The sequence below is a fragment of the Balaenoptera physalus genome (genome assembly GCF_965194825.1).
Source record: "Balaenoptera physalus genome assembly, chromosome: 1".
NCBI classification, from domain to species: Eukaryota; Metazoa; Chordata; class Mammalia; order Artiodactyla; family Balaenopteridae; genus Balaenoptera; species Balaenoptera physalus.
Window position 1 is genome coordinate 184,211,894 of NC_138882.1, and position 19,976 is coordinate 184,231,869.

The 19,976-nt window shown below is 59.2% G+C and overlaps 2 protein-coding genes across 4 annotated transcripts; both read right to left on the reverse strand.

Moving 5' to 3' along the window:
• Positions 1–9,520: 9,520 nt before the first annotated feature.
• On the reverse strand, positions 9,521–14,003 carry TMEM82 (transmembrane protein 82). The gene is made up of 6 exons (XM_082412683.1): positions 13,286–14,003; positions 13,071–13,143; positions 12,696–12,870; positions 11,661–12,078; positions 10,259–10,446; positions 9,521–9,929 (listed from the first exon to the last, which is right to left on the reverse strand). Exons 1-6 carry the CDS (start codon positions 13,371–13,373, stop codon positions 9,840–9,842), a joined length of 1,032 nt encoding a protein of 343 aa, XP_082268809.1. The 5' UTR covers positions 13,374–14,003; the 3' UTR covers positions 9,521–9,839.
• Positions 14,004–14,105: 102 nt separating this feature from the next.
• Positions 14,106–18,417, reverse strand: SLC25A34 (solute carrier family 25 member 34). Of its 3 annotated transcripts, XM_082412691.1 has the most exons (5): positions 17,781–18,395; positions 17,086–17,151; positions 16,833–16,985; positions 16,297–16,431; positions 14,106–15,651 (listed from the first exon to the last, which is right to left on the reverse strand). In XM_082412691.1, the coding sequence occupies exons 1-5, from the start codon at positions 18,198–18,200 to the stop codon at positions 15,469–15,471; spliced, it is 957 nt and encodes a 318-aa protein (XP_082268817.1). In that variant the 5' UTR covers positions 18,201–18,395; the 3' UTR covers positions 14,106–15,468. The 3 variants fall into 3 exon arrangements, with proteins under 3 accessions (XP_082268817.1, XP_082268818.1, XP_082268819.1); XM_082412692.1 differs by lacking the exon at positions 16,297–16,431 and having other exon boundaries at positions 17,781–18,417; XM_082412693.1 differs by lacking the exon at positions 16,833–16,985 and having other exon boundaries at positions 17,781–18,403.
• Between the last annotated feature and the right edge of the window lie 1,559 nt (positions 18,418–19,976).

Genomic DNA, 19,976 nt, shown 5'->3' on the forward strand with positions numbered 1-19,976 from the left:
GGGCAGGAGATGGAGCCTGGATGGGCCGCCTGAGTCCCTGGAGGCCCAGGGAACATTGCTGGGAAAAGGAATCTGGGTCTGATTCAGAGGCAAACAGATTGTTCTTTTGATTAAAGCCACAGTGGCTGAGGCCAGAGGAGCGCGGGACCCGGCGCCATCTGTGGGGAGGCCAGGCAGGGTCTGGCTCTTCTCTGTGGGCCCAAAGCTGCAGTCATGCTGGCGGGGAGGGCTCCGGGGCTGCTCTGTGGGGCTCATGCTCTTGGGGGTTGGGGGGGGACCTGGACACCATGTCCCGTGCTCCTCCTCCTCATCCCGCCTCCTTAAATCCCTCACCTACGTTTTGTCGCCGCTTCCGTCCCCCTTGTCATCCCTTTTTTCATTCCATCCTCTCAGCCACTCTACAATAACAACAGTAATAACAGTAGCTGCCGTTTATAGGGGCTTTCTATCTGATGCTCGGCCTACAGACCTTTCCATTTAATCCCCGGGAGAGCCCTATGGGAAAGGGCCGATTATCCCTGCTTCACAGATGAGAAACTGAGGCCCAGAGAGGCTCAAGGTCACACAAGAGGCAAGTGGCAGAGCTGGATTCAAACCCAGACCAGCGGGTGCCCCCGGGCACACACGTTGCCCTGCCGTCCCAGGGGCTGGTGCAACTGCCACCCTTCAAGACGGGAAGAGAGGTGACTCCTTTGCTTTTTGGCAGAGGGAGACTCACACTCAAGGCTGCCTGAGCCCCAGCTCAGGCTCATTCTCCAGCTTGGCAAGGTCACTTCCCTTTGCAGCACTGCTCAGAGCAAGATCCCTATGCCTTCCCCCAGGAGGAAGGAGGGAACCACTGGACGCCAGCCATAGGAAGGACCCTAAGGAGGAAGTGCGATCCAGGGGTTTTCAGACACTTTCAGCCATAGAACCCCCTTTTTAAGTGCTTTGTGACCCAGAAGCTTATTTAAAACAAATAAAAATGGAGCTGCCCTCCCTCTCCTCCATGATACACCCCAGAGCCACCTACTGCATCTCCAGGTGGGACAATGAGGCACCGAAGGGTTGAGCTGGAGCCTTGTCTAAGGTCACAGCAATTCCGCCTAGGACCCAGGCCTCCCCACACCTGCTCTGGGCTAAGACTGGCTTGGGAGGGGGGGAAGGTCCAAGGGGTATGTGAGGTCCAGCTGCCACCACTTACCGGCTGTCCAACACCCCTGGTCGCTTGTCCCAGCTCTGCCGCTGCTCCAGGGTGGAGAGGAGCGTCCCGGACAAGGGACTCCCGCACCAGCCCTGGTGTCGGTGTCACCTTAGCAGGTGCCCGGCTTCCTGCAATGGAAACCCAGGAAGTGCGCTGGATGAGGACACACGCCCTTTGTCTGCCAGCTCAGAGGCCCTGCTCCCCTCCTCCTGTCCTGCCAGGCTCGAGCAGCTTTCTGCCAAGCCCCTGAGCAAGGGGGCTCAATTGTCTATTAGGGTCGTGGCAGCTGAGACCCTGGGTGGCAGGGAAGGGGTGGGAGAGAGGGGCAAGATCCAGGGCAGTGGGGACATTTGCTGCTGTCCAGTGTGCTGGGGAACACGGCACCTACTGCCCACAGAGCAGTCGGGCACCTACTGTGTCCTCGGCTGCCTTGCGGGCTCTTAGTTCCCCTACCAGGGATTGAACCCCAGGCCCTGGCAGTGAAAGCGCTGAGTCCTAACCACTGGACCGCCAGGGAACTCCCAACAAAAATGAATATAATTACCAGCGGTGATGTGTGCTATAAAGGAACGAGCAAGGGGCTGAGACAGAATAAGGGGTGTGGGTGGGGCTAGGGCAGGCCTCTCCGGGAGGAGAGCCACGAGAGCAATAGGGGAGGGCATTCCAGGGAGAGGAAGGCAGTAGGGAAAACATGGGCTTTGCGGTCAGACTTAGGCTTAACTCCTAGCGCTCTGGTGCTGGCTGTGACCTTGGACAAGTTCCTTCCCTCTCGGAGGCTCTGTTTCCTCACCTGTAACATGGGGCAGCTGGACTGATTGACCTCAAATGAAGACACGAATGCTCCCCTTTGCAGAGCTGCTGGGGACAGAGGCAGGGAAAGGGCGCACCAGGGCCTGGTCCAGAGTTGGTGCCTCACCAGTGGTGGCGCTGGCTGTTCCCACATCACTCTCACCTGGTTTCTAGAGCTCTCTGCTCACAGGGTCCCTTTGCTCTGCAGCTAGATCCAAGAAAAGTGACAGGCCTGGGGAGAGTGGCACGGAGGTGTCCTCCCCTCTGTGATTTTCCTCTGAGGCTCCCTGAGCTGCAGCCCCCAGGGAGCCGGTGACCCCAAGGTGGGGAAGCACCCATTGGTCCAATTGCCTTTCCCCTGGACAGGCTCCGCCTGGGCCAGGTCAGAGCAGAGCTGTCAGCCCTAGCCTAGGGGCGCCCACGTGTGAAGCTGCATGAAATGATACACCCGGGTTGGGGTCGGGGGTCTACTGCTTGGCAAACAGCCTCAGAAACCCCCCTGGACCTCCCTGGCCTGGTTCTGCTCCTACCCCTCCCTCCATCGTCCACTCTGCCTGCTTGAAGTCAGGTCAGTTCAACACTTGTTTCCTGAGCACCTACTGTGCTAGGGGCTGGGCAGGGGTGCAGCAGTGCAGAGAAGTGGGGGCTCCCACAAACTGTAGCAGGGGCAGGCTGCAGGGGGAGGGGGGCAAGCACAGATATGAGTAACATCAGTATCTGTGAGCGACTGCAGCTATTGCCAGCCTATTACCTTGGGCAAGTCACTTCTCTCTGAGCCTCAGTTTCCTCTTGTGAACCTGGGATAGCAATACCTCCCTGTGGCTTTGTGAGGATTTGTTGGGATGAATGTGGATAAATATTCCTGGTGCTTAGTAGGTGTTCAGGTGAGTTGCTTTCCTCTTCCCATGATATAGAGGACAGAGGTTTGGGGATATTATAGTGAGATGGACAAAAGTGCTGAAGGTAAGAAAGACTTGGTTCCGCTGGAGAATCCAAGGGACACCATGGTTCCTGTCCGTTAGCATCACTTTCTCGGGTTCTGGTAACAGCACCCAATTCCTCTTTGGGAAAGCTCACTCCCACTCTCAATGCCTGGCTGGAGCTATGTAGAAAGAGGCAGTATTTTTCCAGCGTGACAGGATGCAAGCTTGGCACCATTTATGCCAACACTTGGACCAAGACAGAGGACAGCAGGGCAAAGATGATAGAGAAGGAGACCCAAATCTATAATGGGCTTCCCTGGTGGTGCAGTGGTTAAGAATCCGCCTGCCAATGCAGGGGACACGGATTCGAGCCCTGGTTCGGGAAGATCCCACATGCTGCGGAGCAACTAAGCCTGTGGGCCACAACAACTGAGCCTGCGCTGTAGAGCCCACGAGCCACAACTACTGAGCCCGTGAGCCACAACTACTGAAGCCCGCGCGCCTAGAGCCCGTGCTCTGCAACGAGAGAAGCCACTGCAATGAGAAGTCCACACGCCGCAACTAGAGAAAGCCTGCGTGCAGCAATGAAGACCCAATGCAGCCAAAAATAAAAAAATAAAATAAATAAATTTATTTTTTTAAAAAAGGAGAGATAACTGATTACATCACTTAGGCTGCTGGATCCAGCCATGCTTGAAGTCCTACCTCTGGCTCTCTGGAGCCAATGCATTCTCCTTTTTCTTGATTTTTCTTCAACCAGTTAAAACTATTTCTGTTGCTTACAGCAAAGTCATGAGGAATATTGGTGAGACTCCATGGGTCTGGATCATCTCTTCCTCCAAACTCTGCACCACTGTCACCACTTTTGAGAAGCCTGCCCTGATTCCTCCAGGTGTCAGGACTCATGTCAATCCTAAGGATTCATTTCAACGCTGCTGGGTTGAACCAATATGCTTTACCCACCAAACTGGGAGCAGGGCTGTGTCTTATTATTCTCCATGTCTCCAGCACCCAGCACAGTGCTTGCCACATAGTAGGGTCTCAGTAATTCTGATGAAATGCAGGAGTAAGAGTAGGGGGTCTTAAGTAGCTGCATATGCAAATCACATGAGAAGTAGTAAAGGGTAGTGAGCCGTTAAGAAGCCTGGGTTTTGGAGTCAGACCCACTTGAATTTGGATGTTGGCTCCCCCACTTATTAGCTCTGTGACCTTGAGCAAGTCACTTAATTTCTCTGAACCTTGAGTGTTCTCCGGGAAGATAGAGAAAGAACAATCAACTCCTTACAAGGTTGTCCTGAAGCCTGGGGGAAAATAATGCAAAAAAAAAAACGTAGCTCAGGCTTATAATTCCTCATGCAGCTCTTTGCAAATAAAATGCAAATGTGCTTCTTCTTTCTCTACCTGGGGAGCAGTCTGGTGGACAAAACGGGGAGGCGGGAGACCTCTTCATTCTCTTCCTTCGCTGAGATCCATTCCTGCTTCTGCCGCCTGAGCCAGTGCCTCCTTCCCAGTCCCTCTTACTCAGCTGTGTTCATTGACCCTTCACATCAGAAGGGCTTGGCCGAGACTGAGGTGCAGTCCCTTGTGGGGAGGGGGCGATGGGGAGGGCACTAGAGGCCACAGTCAGGCTCCAGTCTAAGTGCCCTACCTCCATCATCCTGTTCAGTCCTCTCAACAAGTGGGGAAACTGAGGCACAGAGAGAGTAACTTGCTCAGGGTCATCTCCGTTAGGAAGCTTCTTTCAAGCCCATGTAGTCTAGCTCCAAGCCCTTTTACTAAACAGGCCAAGCGCGTAGGGAAATGTTCAAAAACCAAGCAGGGAGTAACCAAGCCACAGTTACAGCCACATGGAGTTCCCCACTCTCAGGCCCCAAGCCTGTGTCCACTTGGGCCAGGCAGGGCCCAGCCTCTAGACCTGGCCGTGACAACAACGTCTGGCTCTTAATCCCCTCCTGGTCCAGTGTCCTGAGCTGGCTCTGGCCAGACCCCCTGGTTCCCACGGCCCCCCCTCAACTAAGCACACTTGCACAGGCTTCACGGTGAGGGGTGGGACGTGTGGGGTGGCCATGGGGGGTGGCGTGAGTCTCAGTGGGCTGGAAAGGCCCTTCCTTGACCCAGGCCTTGAAGGTCAGAGCCCCTTCTGTGAACAGAGGAAAGGAAGTCCTGGCATCACTCACTTGGGAGGGTCACTGAGCCTGCCCCAAGCCCAGCCCCGTTCCCCCACCGACCCCAGGCCCCTCCTTGAGCTCCTAATTCACTGCGAGCCTCCACCCCTGGCAGCATCTATCCAACACCTCACTGCTCTCTGACAGTGAGGACCCCCATCCCTGAGACCCCTCCTTACTGAAGTGTAATGTGGCCTAGACCCTGCCAGGGCCCCTCGCCAGCCTCCCCACTTCTCTCTTCCGCAGAGGTGGGCTTACTGTGAAGTTAATGAAACTTAAATTCTCAGGCCTCTCACTTGCACGGCCCCTGTGAGGACTGGGGTCTCTGGAAGATATGAAGTGTTCTAGGAGGGAAGGGCAGCTAGGTTACCCTCAAGAAACATTTCTCTTTAAGTGTTCCTGGCAAACTGCCCACAGAGGTGTCAGAAGAAGGACCCAAATCTCCAGGGTTCCAGCAGCTCGTCCTCCTTGTCTTTCTCATTCTCAATCAATATTCACTTTCATATGAACTTTGTATTCTTTTTTCTAAAGGGGACCCTTTCTTTTTATTTTTGGCCGCACCATGCGGCATGTGGGATCTTAGTTCCCCGACCAGTGATCAAACCTGCGCCCCCTGCCTTGGAAGTGCGGAGTCCTAACCATTGGACCGCCAGGGAAGTCCCTAAAGGAGACCCTTAAAATTGGATTCGCCCTGGTCTTACTCCTTACAATCCATTCTCCAAGCCGGCCAGGCCATCTCGCTAAAGCAGCATGTGGTCATCACAGGCCCCGACACCCCTTCTGTGGCTCCCAATGCTCTTGGGGAAAATGCGAAACCCCTCCCCTGTCCTGGCGATCCGGCCCCAGCCCACATCCGTGGCAGCATCTCCCGCCACTGTGCCCGTTGCCTCCTCGGCTCCAGCCACACTGACCCGACCCCTCCTCCGTCCCTCAGGCCACTCAGGAACCTTGAGACCTGCCTGGGCTTCACCACCACCCCATGTCCTGGGAACTCCCCCTCAACCTGCAGGACTGGTTTCTGCAGCTCTTTCTCAGCGAGGTCTCTCTGAACTCCAGACCACATCACACACCTCACAACACCTGGACCCTCCACTGATGCTGACCACACCTGCTTGAGGTAACCCTGCTCTGTCCCTGGAGACCCTCATCTCATTCACCCAGTTGTTCAGGCCCCAAATCAAAGAGTTCCCAGGATTCCTCTCTTCCTCTCAAGCCCACATCTAATTGACCAGGAAATCTTATCCATCTTTCAAAACGTGTTCAGAACCCAACTACCCTGGCCACCTCCACGGCCACCACCCTGGTCCAAGCCCCCGTGCTCTCATCTGGGTTGTTTCAAATGCTTTCAAACTGGTTTACTGTTTCTACACTGTCTAGTCTAAAAACAGCAAGGAGAGGAATCCTTTAAAAACGTAAAAGTCAGATTATGTCACCTCCATGTGCAAACCCTCCACTGGCTGCTCATCACAGGGGAATAAATTCCTAATGCTGGCTGTGGCCCTGAGCGATCTGGTCCCTGCCCACCTCTGTGACCTCATTCCTGCCACTCCATCCTCTCTGTGATGCTCCAGCCATGCTAAATTTCCTGCTGTTCCTGGATTCTCCCAGCTTGTTCCCACCTCAGGGCCTTTACCTGTGCTGTTCTCTCAGCCTGGGGTGTTCTTCCCTCAGCTTTCCGCTTGGCCTGCTCCTGCAGTCCATTCAGGTCTCCTCAAAGAAGCCTTCTGTGGAAGCAGCTTCTAGAACGGCCCCCTGAGGACCCCCACCCTCTACCATGCCCTTGTGTAACCCCTTTCTCTAAAGGCTGGGCTAGACCCAGCGGCTTGCTTCTAACCAATAGAATACAGCAGAAGAGCGGGATGTCGCTTTTAACACGGGGTTACAAAGATGGTGACTTCTATGGTGACGGTGACTTCCACAGTCAGGGAGCTGGCTGCCATGTTGTGGGCTGCCCTGTGGAGAGGCCCACGTGGCAAGGAACTGAGGGAGACCCTGGCCAGTAGCCAGAGAGGAACTGAGCCCCTCGGTCCCCTAGCCCATGAGAAACTGAATCCTGCCAACAGCAATGTGAGTGAGACTGGAAGTAGATCCTGCTCCAGTCGAGCCTTAAGATGACACCATAGCCTTGGGTGACACCTTGACTGTGGCCTGTGAGACTCTGAGCCAGAAGACCCAGCCAAGCTGCACCTAGAGTCCCAACCCCCAGAAAAAGTGAGACAATAAGTGTCTGTTGTTTCACGCTGCTGTTTCAGGGTCATTTGCTACATAGCTGTAGATAACAAATACACCCTCCTTCACCCCTGTCACTCTATCCCCATACCCAACTTTTTTTTGTTTTTTTCCAGCACCAGTTGCTACTTGTGCATCTTGCTCATCCTCAGTATTTGGCCCAGAGCCTCGCCCCCTGCAGATGTTCAGTAATAGGGGAAGGAATGCAGGACATCAAGAGGGACAATGCCATAGCTCAGAAAACCCACAGGTGGGGGGGCTCAGGAGGGAGGAGGAAGGCTCACCCCAATCCCAGGTGCTCCAGAGGTACCATTCCCTCTTAGCAGGGACTGGGGCTCGGGTTTCCTACCTCTTCAGAAGGATGCTGTTTCGGGCCCAGGATTTGGGATCTCATGGTCTGTGGCAGAACAAGTTCAGCTTCATGCCCCTGTCGCAGACCATACCTTTTCGATTTCCTCTGCCCTCTGGACTTCAGGCCTAGTTCTCTTTGTTTGGTAGGGCTCACTAGAGTGATCGAATTTTTATACCCTTGTCAAGATTTTTCACAAAAATAATTTAACAGATAAGAAAAGAATACTATTCCAGCCCACGTGGCCCAATTTTTGTTTGGAAAACAGTCCCTGTGCCCATAAAAAGGAAAGGACTGCCAAGTCCAATCTCCTCCCAGCCCTGTCCCCACTGGGTCCCGGGCTGTATGGGGGTGCTGGGAGGCTAGGGAACCTTCCAGCAAAAACATCAGACCCGAGTTGGAACCCGGCGTCCAGTCTGGCTCTGGCAAGGGGCTGGCCCTGTGCTCACCTAACTGAGCCATTTCCTCCCAGACTGGGGCAAGTTTCCTGCCCAGAGGGAACCAAGCACACTCCCAGGCAGAGGTGGGCTGGGTTCTGTATTGGGGGAGGGGACATCCACAGGCACTTCCCCCACCTCAGCTACTCTGGGGCTGAAAGGCCCCTCCTGGGGGTGGGATGGAGAGCAGGGGATCAGAGGTTGGGCTCGAACTGTCTGTTGGTGGCCATGAGCTGAAACCGCCCCATCCGGCCTTGGGACCAGCCTGTCCCCGTATCTCAGGTGCACCCAGGATGGGGAGTGGAATCCTAGGCCAGACTCTGTCTGCTCCAAAGCAGTAGACTTTGGGTGACCACAGTGGGCTTTGCTGAGAAGTGGGACCCATTAGAGCCCGGAATCCTCGAACAACCTTCTCCAGGTCCCACCTCCTCCCTGGTGCCTCCCCTGCCTCTCCCAGACAACCTGACCCTCACAACCCCTTTGGAAGCCCCCTGGCTGGGAGTCTCCTTTGCTCTGTGGGGTCCCTCCTGGGAAAGGGCCCCTGAGTTGGGGTCCTCAATCCCCATGGACACAAACTGCCTTGTGGGCTGGGTGCCTGGGCCAGGAGAACATGGGTGTGGGTAGAGCCTCAGGCTAACCTGGACAAAAGGTGGTGGGAACAACATTCCAGAACCTACCAGGAATGGACCTGCCGTATTTTTTATGCTCACCTCTGTTAGTTTCCCTGGCCCCAATTCTTCAACAAGAAGTGGGTAGCAGGGAACATGCACAGCACTTGAACTCTGCGGGTCAGGCTGCCTGATTCAAATCCTGCCTTGCCACCAACTAGCTGTGTGTCCTTGAGCAAGTTACTTAGTCTCTCTGAACCTCGGTTTCTGAATCTAAAAAGGGATAAGAGTACCTGCCTCTTGGGGCTGATGTTGAAATGAGATAATAAAAATGCTCAGCGCAGTGCCCAACACATGGTAGTTGTTCTTCTGACAGGCTCAGAGAGGGGCAGTGGCCTACCCAAGGCCACAGAGCAGGTAAGCAGAGGAGCTGGTACCCAACCTTTTTCCATATACTCTGTGGCCTTCATGAGCTGGGCCCTGCAGGGGATACAAGGCTGAACAGGGCTGAGACGGGAAGGATCCTCGTGTCAGGGTCAGAGGCTGGGGACCAAGGGCACCGACAGAGGCCTAAGCATCGTACTCCCTCCAGTTGTTTCTTAGCCTTGGATGGGACAGGATGCGGGCATCATCCACCCAGGAAGCAGGTGAGTCCTAGACCATGTGCCCATCCACGCCACTGCATCCCCGTCACCTCCTCAGCCACCTCAATATTACATTCCTGAACCCCAGGGACCCAGCTGGCCCATATCCCAGGGGCCTGCCTCAGTCGGAGAGCTTTGTGGCTTTAGAAAAGCCCCTTCACCTCTCTGTGTGTTCATGATTCTGAGACAAATCTGAGAGAATCACCTTTATTGTTTGTGGAAAGGGCAAGGGAGGTTGGTAAAGGGGGAAGCCATTCTGAGGATACAATCTCTCCCCACCCCCCAACGCTCCGGGAAGGCAGGGCTGAGGGGCTGTATCCATTGCCCACCCTGAGAAAAAGAGGGTTAACCCAGCAGCCTCCATGTGTCCCCACCCTCTGAGGGGCCCAGCCCCAAATCCTCCCCTCCCTCCCGGGGGGTCCCCAGTGCTCCAGGTGGGGGGCAGCCCTGCCATTCTGCTTCCAGGTGAGCCCGGGCGGCTCTGAGAGACTCCAAGTCCCTGCAGAGGTAAGTCAGGAGGGGGCCGTCCCCTGTGGCTGGGCAGGTGCTGAGGGCTGGGGCTGGCTTGGAGCTGACGCGGAAGGCCTCTGGGGTGGAAAATCCTGAGGGCAGGCAGGGAAGAAAGGATGGAGGGCGCCACTCAATTCCCCCATCCCGCAGGGGGGCCTCAGCCTTCCGATTTTCAGGGCCTTCCTCCAGTTCAGGGGCCTCTGGGACACTGGATAGGGTGGGGGGCGCCCGCCCCGTTCCTAGTGACCCTGGCTACCGAGGGGTCAAAAGTTAACCCCAGGTGGGAGAGGGGATTCCAGCTGCCTCCGACCCCCACCCCAAGAAAGGTCACCCCGGCTCTTCTGAAAACTTGTCGAGGCTCCCAGGGCTGTCTGGAGCGGGGCTTCAGTGTCTGGGGCACGTTCAGGGAGGGGGTGCCCACCTGTATCTGGCAAAGATCAAACAGGGTGCGGGTGCCCAGCAGACACCAGAACTCGCCCAGCAGGGAGATGAGGATGCCCAGGAGGTCCAGCCAGCGGCCCACGGTCAGCAGCAGCAGCAAGAGGCTGCACATGCGTACCAGCACCGTCTGGACCTGGCTCTGCAGGCCAGGATGCCGCTGCTGCTCCTCTACAGAGACACGGTCCCCGTCACCGTCACCGTCTGCCTGCCCTGAGGTCCAGCTGAGTCGGTTGCCTGGATCCCCCAGCTCCCCCTCCCGCTTTCTTCAGCGCGTGCCTTCCCCTCCCCAGGCAGCCCCGCTCCCTTCCTCCTCACCCACCCCCACTCCGAGCAACTACAGGGGCGCTTCTTCCTCCCAGGCCTCACTGCCCACCCACAGCCTCCCCCTGCAGTCAGGACAGGAGTTGTCCTGACTCCTCTTTCCTGCACTCCCTCGTGCAATCCATCAGTAAGCCCTATGAGCTCTTTCTGCCAAGTACATCTGGGTCCCAGCCCCCTTCATCTCTCACAGCAGGCTTCTCATTGGGCTCCCGTCTTCTGATCTTGACCCTACAACTCAGTGTGTACTCAGCAGCCGGTAGCCTTCTCAACACACTAACGAGATGAAATCATTCCTCTGCTTATAATCCTCCCAGGATTTCCCACTGCATTTGGAGTAAACTCCAAACTCCTCACCTTGTGAGGTCCTGCCCCATGTGACTGGAGTCCCCTCTCCGACCTCATCTCATCTCTGACTTGGTCCCCCTTGCTCTCTAGCCCCAGCGATCCAAGTTTTCACCAAGCATGCTAGGTTCATTCGCACCTCAGGGCCTTTGCACCTGCTGCTCTGCCTGCCTGACTGCCCTTCCTTGTCCTGACTCTTCCACCCCATCACTACCCTGCAGCCAGGTGGCTCCTCCTAGAGCCCAGATCTGATCAGGCCACTTTCCCCTGCTTAAAACCCCGCAGTGGCTTCTCATCAGACTGCCTTGCCTGGATGATGACAGCTCTCCATCAGGCCCCTGTGAACCCAGCCAGCCTCATCTGCACCACTTGCCTCCGTGACAACACTCCAACTGTTTTCACGCCTTGTCTCACTTCTGGGCTTTGGCATTTATGGTTCCCTCTGCCAGGATCTCCTTTGCTCCCTCATCTCTCCCAGGGGCTCCTGCTTATCCTTCAAGGCCCAATTCAAGTACTGTGTCTCCAGGCTCCCCCTGCACGCTGCACCCTTATCTGAGCTGCCCCACTGCGTGGCCCCTGCTAGCAGGCTGGGTGCTCTGGGGTGGCAGGGGCAGGGTCTGAGTGCCGTCGGCCTCCCCAGGGCCTAGCGCAGCGCTGGGCCTGGGTCAGACGGTGGGATGTGAGTGCCGAGTGAATGAACTGCCGCCCGCGACCCTCACCCTGCATGTAGATGAGCAGCAGGGTGTAGCAGATGGTGAGTGGCATCCAGAAGCGCACAGCCTCCGAGGTGGTCAGGAAGTCCCGGTTGAGGAGGGCCACGGCTGCCAGGTTGCCCACTGCAAAGGTCACGGCCAGGGCGCGGCCCAGCAGCCGGGGGAGGCCGCGAGCGCCGGCCAGCAGGCCCAGGCAGACCCCACAGTAGCGCTGGCTGCTGTGCAGCTCGTAGAGCTGGCAGACGTGGCGGCGGAGGCGCCGGGTGCCCGAGCTGAGCAGCGCGGCCAGCCCCAGGCCCAGCAGCAGGTTCAGCGTGCGCTGCGGGGTGCCCTCCTGCAGGAAGCTCAGGCTGCAGGTCAGCCCACAGCCCAGTGAGTACTGGCACAGTAGGTACAGCTGCAGCCTCTCGGTGCCCCGGGCGCCCTGGGCGGGGGAGGTGGCAGAGAGGGGCCACGATTGTGAGGGCTCAGGCCACTCCTCACCGCGCGGGGACCCAGAGGGTGTCAAGGTACAGATGGTCCACTCTGTGGGAGGCCGGGGCCCGAAGGAACCTCAGGGGCTGTTCCCAAAGAGGGAATATTGCCTTCAGGTCAAGCCCTACTGGGATCATTTCTTTCAGCTTAATTTCAATCATGATGATTACTTGGGACCTATCTGCCTGCTGAAGGGTGGTGGCTCAAAGCCTTCGAGACCTGGGTTCAAAGCCCGACTCTACTTGCTGGTTGTTGGCCACGGATAAGCCACGTAACATCTCTGAGCCTTAGTTTCCCATGTGTGAGATCGGGATCACAGCAGACTTTTACCCCCTGTGGTTCTGAGGATGAGATGATGCACTCAAAGCATCTAGCACAGGGCCTGGCTCATGGGAAGCTTTCGACATCTGGGAGCTGCTGTGTTATCTTCTTGGACTGGGGTGGTGTCCACTCTGAGTGGAGACTCGGCTTTGGCGGTGACAACTGGGCCCAGTTTCCTGTATTTGGGGGTGAAAACTAGGGCCCAGGGCCGGGCCGTCCTCACCCACCACCTGCCTGTGGTCTTACCTTGTCCAGGGAAAGCAGCATGGAGACAGCCCGGAGGGAGAACTCGAGCACCACGAGGGCGGCCACCCGGACCCCCACGACGGTCAGGATCAGGGCCAGCCCTGCCAGGTGCACGGTCTCCAGCGAGGCCCACTGGGCCCGCAGCCGCTCCTTTTCAAGCCGCCGCTCCGGGTCACTGTGGAGGCAGAGGGGGTGCGGGCAGAGGGGCAGAACCACCAGCCTCGTCCCTGGAGGGGGTCCCGGTGCCCCCAGCCACACCCTGGGGGTTAGGGACGGGTGGTCTCTTCCTCCCAGTCCTCCCCTCGGAGGAGGCCGGAGTCGCATGCAGTGTGGGCTCCAGGGGGCTGGGAGGGGGCCGGGGAGGCGGGCACTCACTTGGTACAGCCCACGAAGAAGTAGACCTTCAGGAGGTTGTTCAGGACGGAGACTCCGCAGGCCCCGACGAGGCCTGACGGGGTTAGTAGGGAGGGTAGGTAGCTTGGTAGGGTTAGAGGAGGGAGCGGTGGGAGACGCACGTGGGTGGCGTTCGTCTTGCGCTGGGCTGGTGTCCCGGAGGGGGCGGGGCTGAGGGGGATGGGGGAGGCGCTCACCTTGCAGGAGGGCGTCGAGGAGGCTGGAGCCCCACTCAAGGGAGGGGAGGCTGGGGAGCCAGGAGGGGAGGGACAGCAGGGAGAGCATGGCCGCCAGGATCCAGCCCCAGCCTCCGGCCTGGTCTGCGCCAGCGAGACCGCAACGTCACCACCACCGGGCAAAGGTGGTGGAGGCGAGGGGAGGGGCTGGGAGGGGTCAAAAGCCCAGGCGAGGGGAAGGGAGGGGAGGGGAGGGGAGGGGAGGGGAGGGGAGGGGAGGGGAGGAGAGCCAGGGCCTTAAACCTTTGGGCTGCTGGGTTAACACCGCTCCCCAGGGACTCCCCATTTGGGCAGCATGTGGTGGGGGGCATCTCTGGGTGGGCTGGTTCTGTCCTGCTTTTCTCAGGACAGAGACCAACCCACCCCTGGGCCTTGCCACCCACCTCTTCCTGAAGCCCCAGGCCTCGCCTCTTCTGCCCTCCCCCAGCCTCCGGTCTGGGTCCCCCCCTCAGCCCAAGGTCTGGAAGGGGGGCTTCGATCTCCCCACAGCCTGAGGTCAGGCTCTTCCCTCTCAGCCCAAGGTCTGGAGGGGGGGCGTCTCTCCCGCCACAGCCCGGTGCTGGGATCCAGCTCTGGGCCCTCCCCTCCTGCGCCGTAGGGCAGCCCGCCTTGCCGATCCTCCCCGTGTCCACTAGGTGGCAGGCCTCACTTGGCCTGAGGGGCGGGGCTGGCTCGCCCCCGTTCTTTTGGATCCTCCTTTCTCAGACCGAGGAGAGAGAGCCACGGGTGTGGGTTCAGGGGTCGGGAGACTGAGGCTGCCAGCAGAGGGGAGTCGTTGAAGTAGACAAAATAGAAAACTTTATTGGTTTGGAGTGTGCAGTAGGGCTGCCCCTGGGGAGCAGCTCTTTGCAGACATGGGGGGTGGCAGGGAAGGTAGTTCAGGCTGCTTGACCTCTCGGCCAGTCCTGCCCCTTCAGGGACTCAGCATCCACTTCCCTAGAACAAAGGTCGGTGCAGGCCTTAGGAACACGCCCATGGTGGGAGGGTGGCTGCAGCGTGGGGAAAGAGCCTGGGATGAGGACGCCCAGCTCTATCTACTACCTTGGGCAAGTCACTTCCTTTCCCGGGACCTGAGTCTGCTCCCCTGAACAATGGGCACCATCAAGCGCTACCTTTCAGGACTGTCGTGAGAATCTGTGCAAATGTCCACAGTGCTGGGCACCTAGGAGACCCTCAGTAAAAGCCCTCAGTTGATGCGCTGAATTGTGTCCCCTCCCCCTCCCCAGATTCGTATATTGAAGTTCTAACCTCAGAATGCGATTCTTTGGAGGCAGGGTCCTAAAGAAAGCAATTCTCCAAGGAAGTAATGATGAGTAAGTTAACATGAGGTCATTAAGGGTGGATCCTAATCCAATATGACTGGTGTCCTTATAAGAAGGGACTAGGACACAGACACACAGAGGGAAGACCATGTGGGGACACGGAGAAGACGGCCACCTACAAGCCAAGAAGAGAGGCCTCAGAGGAAACCAACCCTGCCGACACCTTGATCAGACATATGGCCTCCAGAATTACGAGAAAATAACGTTGTGTTGTTTAAGCCGCCTCGTCTGAGGTCCTCTATGATGGTGGCCCTGCCAGTCTAACACAGACGATGACATTACAGCCTCACGATGCTCCCCAGGGCGTCCCCACATGTACAGTGATCCCTCAGGGGCACCCCAGCACCCATGGTCCTGGCTCTTGCCAAGGGCACAGGTCTGGGCTGGGCAGAGCTGGGTTCTCTGCCCCTTCAAAGCTGTGTGGCTTTGGTCAAAGCACTTCACCTTTCTGAGCCTCCGTTTCCGAATCAGTAACAGCATTTTACTGTCTCGTACTGTGTGAGGACTAAGCGAGCTGGTGCACGTAAGCGGCCCAGCTCACGGTGATGTTCACGCCCTGGAGCGGTTATGAGAACACTGAGATAAGGTTACTCAGGGCAGAGAGGGAAGAGAAGCTTTCTGGAGAACAGAGTGGGTGGTGATTCAAGGCGGATCCGTTGGCCCTGGGTGGGCCACGGGGCTGGGTTGACCACAGCTGTCTACACCCTCCCCGAACCTGCGGCAGGGCCTGGGCCTGGGCGGGCTCCGGGACGGCCATTCCCAGCTGGAGCGGGCCGTCGCTTCCTGCCAAGGGCCCGGCTGTGTCAGGCTGAAGGACGCCGCCTAGCTGCCCTGGTGCTGAGCCCGCCCGGCCAGTTTCCGGAGCTCATCCCAGAAGAGCATGCTGAGGATGGTGTGGGGGCCCAGGCGCAGGTAGGTGGGGCCCAGACCCTTGTAGAGCGCCAGGGGGCCCTCCTGCCGCCAGATCTTCACCAGGCAGTCGGCGAGGCCGCCATACAGCCGGCCCTGGGGACAGACACAGGGCAGACATCACTACAGGCGTCGTGGGGCCCTGGCTGGCACAACGGGGTGTGTCTGTGTGTAAGGGCTTCTGTGGCACATCAGAAAGGGCACTCCCCCAAGCTCGGCAAATCATATAATAGTAACCCTTTGGGCTGTGAAAGTTAAAAAGGGGCCTCTTCCTCCAGGCAGCCACAGCCCCAGGCGAGGGGCTCAGCTTGGTTAGTGGCATGCAGGTGGATTTCACCGCTAACTCAGCCCGTGGAGGGCACCTTTGTGTTGGGCACACCTTGCACCAGTGTACGTGATGGCCCCTGTGCGTCTGTGAGGCTGCGGGGTCAGGACTCAATTCCAGTTCAGGCTCCTCCACCTACCGGCTGTGTGACCTCAGGCAAGTCACTTGATCTCTCTGAGCCTCAGTCTCCTCATCAGGAGAATGAAAGTTGTTGTGAGGACAGAATAGAATCCAGGTGTGAAAATGCTTAGTACATGCTTGGGACATAGGTGTTCAGCAAACAAGCCGAATTAATGTGTGTGCGTGTATGTCACACTTCTCCGTGTCTCTGGCTCTGTGTGTGTGTGTGTGTGTGTGTGTGTGTTGGGGGATGCTGTCCAGCTCCCACGCCCTCCCCCACTCTGTCCCCTGCTCACCCTGCCCGCTCCGTCCACAGGCTGATTGTACAGCCGCGTGCTGACCACGTCGAAGGGGGTCATGACTGTGACCACAGCTACGCTGCTAATCATGCCCCCGGCCAGGGCCACCAGCCAGCTGTCCTCTGGGAGCCACTGTGGGGACGTATGGCTGCTGAGCCCTGTAGTGCCCTCCACACCACCACATGGTGCCCACCCCATCCTCTCAGCGCCCGGGGGCTGCAAGAGCTAGGGAAAGGGGGCCAGATGAGGCCCCTCCAGCCACTCCCCCACCCCCACCGCCCACTGCCCTGAGCTCCTTTGCAGCTGGAGGGTTCACTGCTGACTCTCCACTCTTGCTGGACCCGAGGGCCAGAATCACGGCCCTGAGGGCAGAGTCAGGGCCCTCGGCTTTCTTAAGGGGCCTGTCACCAGCCCCTGGGCTTCCCTGCGTGGGGTCCAGCTGGAGATGTGGAGGCGCGATAAGGGCCCGGACAGAGAGGGAGAAAGGAGGCCGGAGGCCCTTGTGCTCCTGGGTGTGGGTGGGAGCTCCTCACCTGTTGCTCCTGCACCCAGGCCTTGGCGGAGGCGAAGGTGGCCAGCTGAGCAGCCGAGCCGACCATGACCCGGGGCACGGCCCCACCCACACCCTGCCACAGCCCCACCAGGCCCCGCTGCCTCCAGATGGTCCCCAAGGCATCCAGGACGTTCTGCAGGGAGAGGGCACAGGGTCACCGGGCGGCCCCTGCCCGCCCAGGGGCCCATCCAGCCCACCCAGCCAGGGAAGCTCCGGGGAGTGACGGTCCCCACCTGGTGAGGGTGCTGGTGTCCCACAGCCATCGCGGCCACCGTCTGGGCCTGCAGCTGCGTTTTGACCTGTGAGAGCAGAGGTGACACGGGGCCTGGGGACGGAACCTTAGAAGAGCCAGGACAAGCTGTGCATGTTGAGGGCACCCCTCCCTGGGCCCTGACACCCACACCTCCCTGAGCCCACACCTGCAGCTTTGTGGGGGGGGTGTGGAATAGGGTTGGGGGTGAGGCTCTGGCGTCGGCTTGGGTCTGCATCTGGGTGTGACCTGGGACAAGTTACTTAACCTTCTCTCGGCCTGCCTGCTCACCCTGGGAAGACTGCTCTGGGGACCAAGAGAGATGATGACTGTAGCATCCAGGCTAGGATGTGGGGCCCTCTCTCGATGGAAGCTTTATGCTTAACTTGCACAGGGCACGCAGGAAGACAAGTGACCACGTGGGTCTGAGCCAGCACACCTCCTGCCACCCTCTGCCCCCTCCCCCGGCTCAGGACCAGTGGGGCGGGGACCCCAGGGGAGCAAGGTTCAGGGTGAGGCCCTGGTGCCCTGGACCAAGGGGCAGATTCCAGACCTGGGCAGGGACGTCCCAGGGAGCAGCCCCACCCCATCTGCTCCACGGAGGCCAGCCCAGGAGGCTGCAGAGCCCCCATGGGAGCTGGGTCACAGGGTGGGAGCAGATGGAGACAAGGCACTCACCAGGTAAGCAGGGCTCCCCACGAAGGCTCCCAGTGCCCCTGCCACCGCGCCCGCGACCACGGTGCCACCCGGCTGCTGGGCGAGCCCGGCCTGGCATGCCAGGCTGTAACAGTAGAAGCGGACGCCATTCATGAGGCCCTGGTACAGGAGGCCGGCAGCCAGCCCCTTCTGCAGGCCGCACAGCCCATCTGCACGGGCCACAGCGACCACAGAGGCCACAAAGCCCCGGTAGTGCCGAGGATAGGTGCCCCGGGCCTGCAGCTCCCCCTGCAGCTGCAGCCGCGTCTTCACCACCTCCAAGGGGTTTGTGAAGACACAGGCCAGGCAACAGGCTGAGGCGCCCAGCACCAGGTCCACAGCTGGAGCCACCGTCTCCATGGCCTCCGGGCCAGGGGCCGGCTGTGCCCGTGTCAGTGGCATGGGCACGGGCCCTGGGGTGGCGGTGCTTAGGCTGTCTTCACCCCCACAGGACCACAGGGCTGGGGATCGAGGGAGCCTGGGGCCATGTCTGGAGGGCAGAAGTCCCGGTCAGAGAAGCCGGCTGCTGCCAGGCGGCCCTGCTCTATCTCAGCAGTCCACCTGCTCTGCTCCTTCCTGGGAGCCTGGGACACGCCCCCGCCGGCTCTGGACCAATCCCAGCTGCCTACGTCCCCCACACCTCCCCGCTGGGGAGGGCCTGGACCCTGGGATCTGGGGGAAAGGTCACCGGGGCCCCAAGGGAGACGCGGGGTGGGGGTGGGGGTGGGGGTGGGGGTGGGGTGAGGTGGGGCAGAAAGTGCCAATCAGCCAAGACGCCTCCTCCTGCCCCTCTGGTCCTCCAGCCTTCCCTCTGTCCCTGGGGCAAAGGGCTGGTGCTGCTGCCCTCCCTCTGGCTTGGCCAGTCCTGCTGTAGCTCAGGGCCCTGGGCAAGAGGCAGCTGCTTGGGAGGCTCGTCTCAGCAACTCAGCAACTGCCCCCCCACCCCCACCCCTGCCACCGTGTGCCGTCCCCTTTCCCGGCCTCAGTCTTCCAGTCTGGCTCCCACGGTCTGTGGTCCCACCGCCAGTGAGGGCAGAGGGCTCCAGAGTCCTGGGGAACTGATCTGGAATCCCAGGAGCTGCTATTATGTGTGCCCTGGGCAAGTCAGTTCCTTTCTTTGCGCCTCAGTCTCTCCATCTGTAAGATGGGGATATGGATACCCACTGCAGAGGTTCTTTGGAAGATTACAGATGTGTGAAGAACGCCTAGCACAGTGCTTCACTCAGTAATAGGCGGCCCACATCCCCCCCTGCCTGGGGGCCCTGGGTGGGTAGGAGATGGAAAAATAAGGGCCACTGTGTCTCAAGGAGTGACCTTGTAGCTTTGGTCGCTCACCTGGTAAGGACTTGCCCCCTAGTCCTGCCCCTCCTCTTGGTGGGAGCCGCTCCTGGGCTGTGGTTCTCTGGAGCAGAGGCCCAGGCATGGGAATGGACCTTTGTGCCTGGTGAGAAGGGACCTCCCAGCCCTGGGCACTACTGCCAGGTGCCAGGCTGCTCAGGTGGGGGGCCAGCACCACCTTGCCCACCACGGCCTCTGCCCCATGGTACCTCTCTCCTGCCAGGGCCACCCTGCATCACCCAAGTCCCAATCAGAACCAGAGGCAGGGCCGCCCTGCCCAGAACCCCACCTCTGTGGCCTCCACACCTGCTTCTCCCAGGTGTCCACCCCTTTCCTCCCAGCTGTGAGGCCCTGGAGGCCGCAGTGCCGAGGGGCTTGAGGGCTGCAGAGCTCCTCCTAGGCCTGGCAGGCTGGGCACCCTCCGGCCAGCCCCGGGGTAGCAGCTCAACAAGAGGTCTTGGGGACGGCTTGGATTCTCCCGGGTTGATCCCGAGTGGCCGGCACTCAGCCCCCAGAGCTGGGGAGGCAGGGCGGGCAGGAGCGCCCTGCCCTGGCAGTGTAGACACGGCCTGGGACTCGAGCTGGTGGCTGCCCTGCCCTGGCCACTGCAGGAAACAGGAAGGAGGGCGAAGGTCCGGCCAAGAAGCCCCCAGGGCCCGAACCCCTCCACACAGTGCGTGTTGGGGGCAGCCGCCAGTGATCTGGACCCCGGTGTGGGCACAGAGCCTCTGATGGAAGAGCATTTGTGGAATGAATGAGGAACGAAGGGCCGAGCGGCCTGAGAGGAGGCGCCGGAGATCCCTCACCTCCACCCTGGTCAAAAAGGGCCAGTGACAAGTC

Excerpts from the sequence above, each read along its gene's own strand:
- TMEM82 (XM_082412683.1), bottom strand. The coding sequence starts at position 13,373 with ATGCTCTCCCTGCTGTCCCTCCCCTCCTGGCTCCCCAGCCTCCCCTCC. Across the intron at positions 12,079-12,695 it reads TGCTGCTTTCCCTGGACAAG|GGCGCCCGGGGCACCGAGAG; the intron begins GTAAGACCACAG and ends TCCCCCGCCCAG. Across the intron at positions 9,930-10,258 it reads TTGATCTTTGCCAGATACAG|GATTTTCCACCCCAGAGGCC; the intron begins GTGGGCACCCCC and ends GCCTGCCCTCAG.
- SLC25A34 (XM_082412691.1), bottom strand. The coding sequence starts at position 18,200 with ATGCCACTGACACGGGCACAGCCGGCCCCTGGCCCGGAGGCCATGGAG. Across the intron at positions 17,152-17,780 it reads TGGGGAGCCCTGCTTACCTG|GTCAAAACGCAGCTGCAGGC; the intron begins GTGAGTGCCTTG and ends CTGCTCTCACAG. Across the intron at positions 16,986-17,085 it reads GACACCAGCACCCTCACCAG|AACGTCCTGGATGCCTTGGG; the intron begins GTGGGGACCGTC and ends CTCTCCCTGCAG.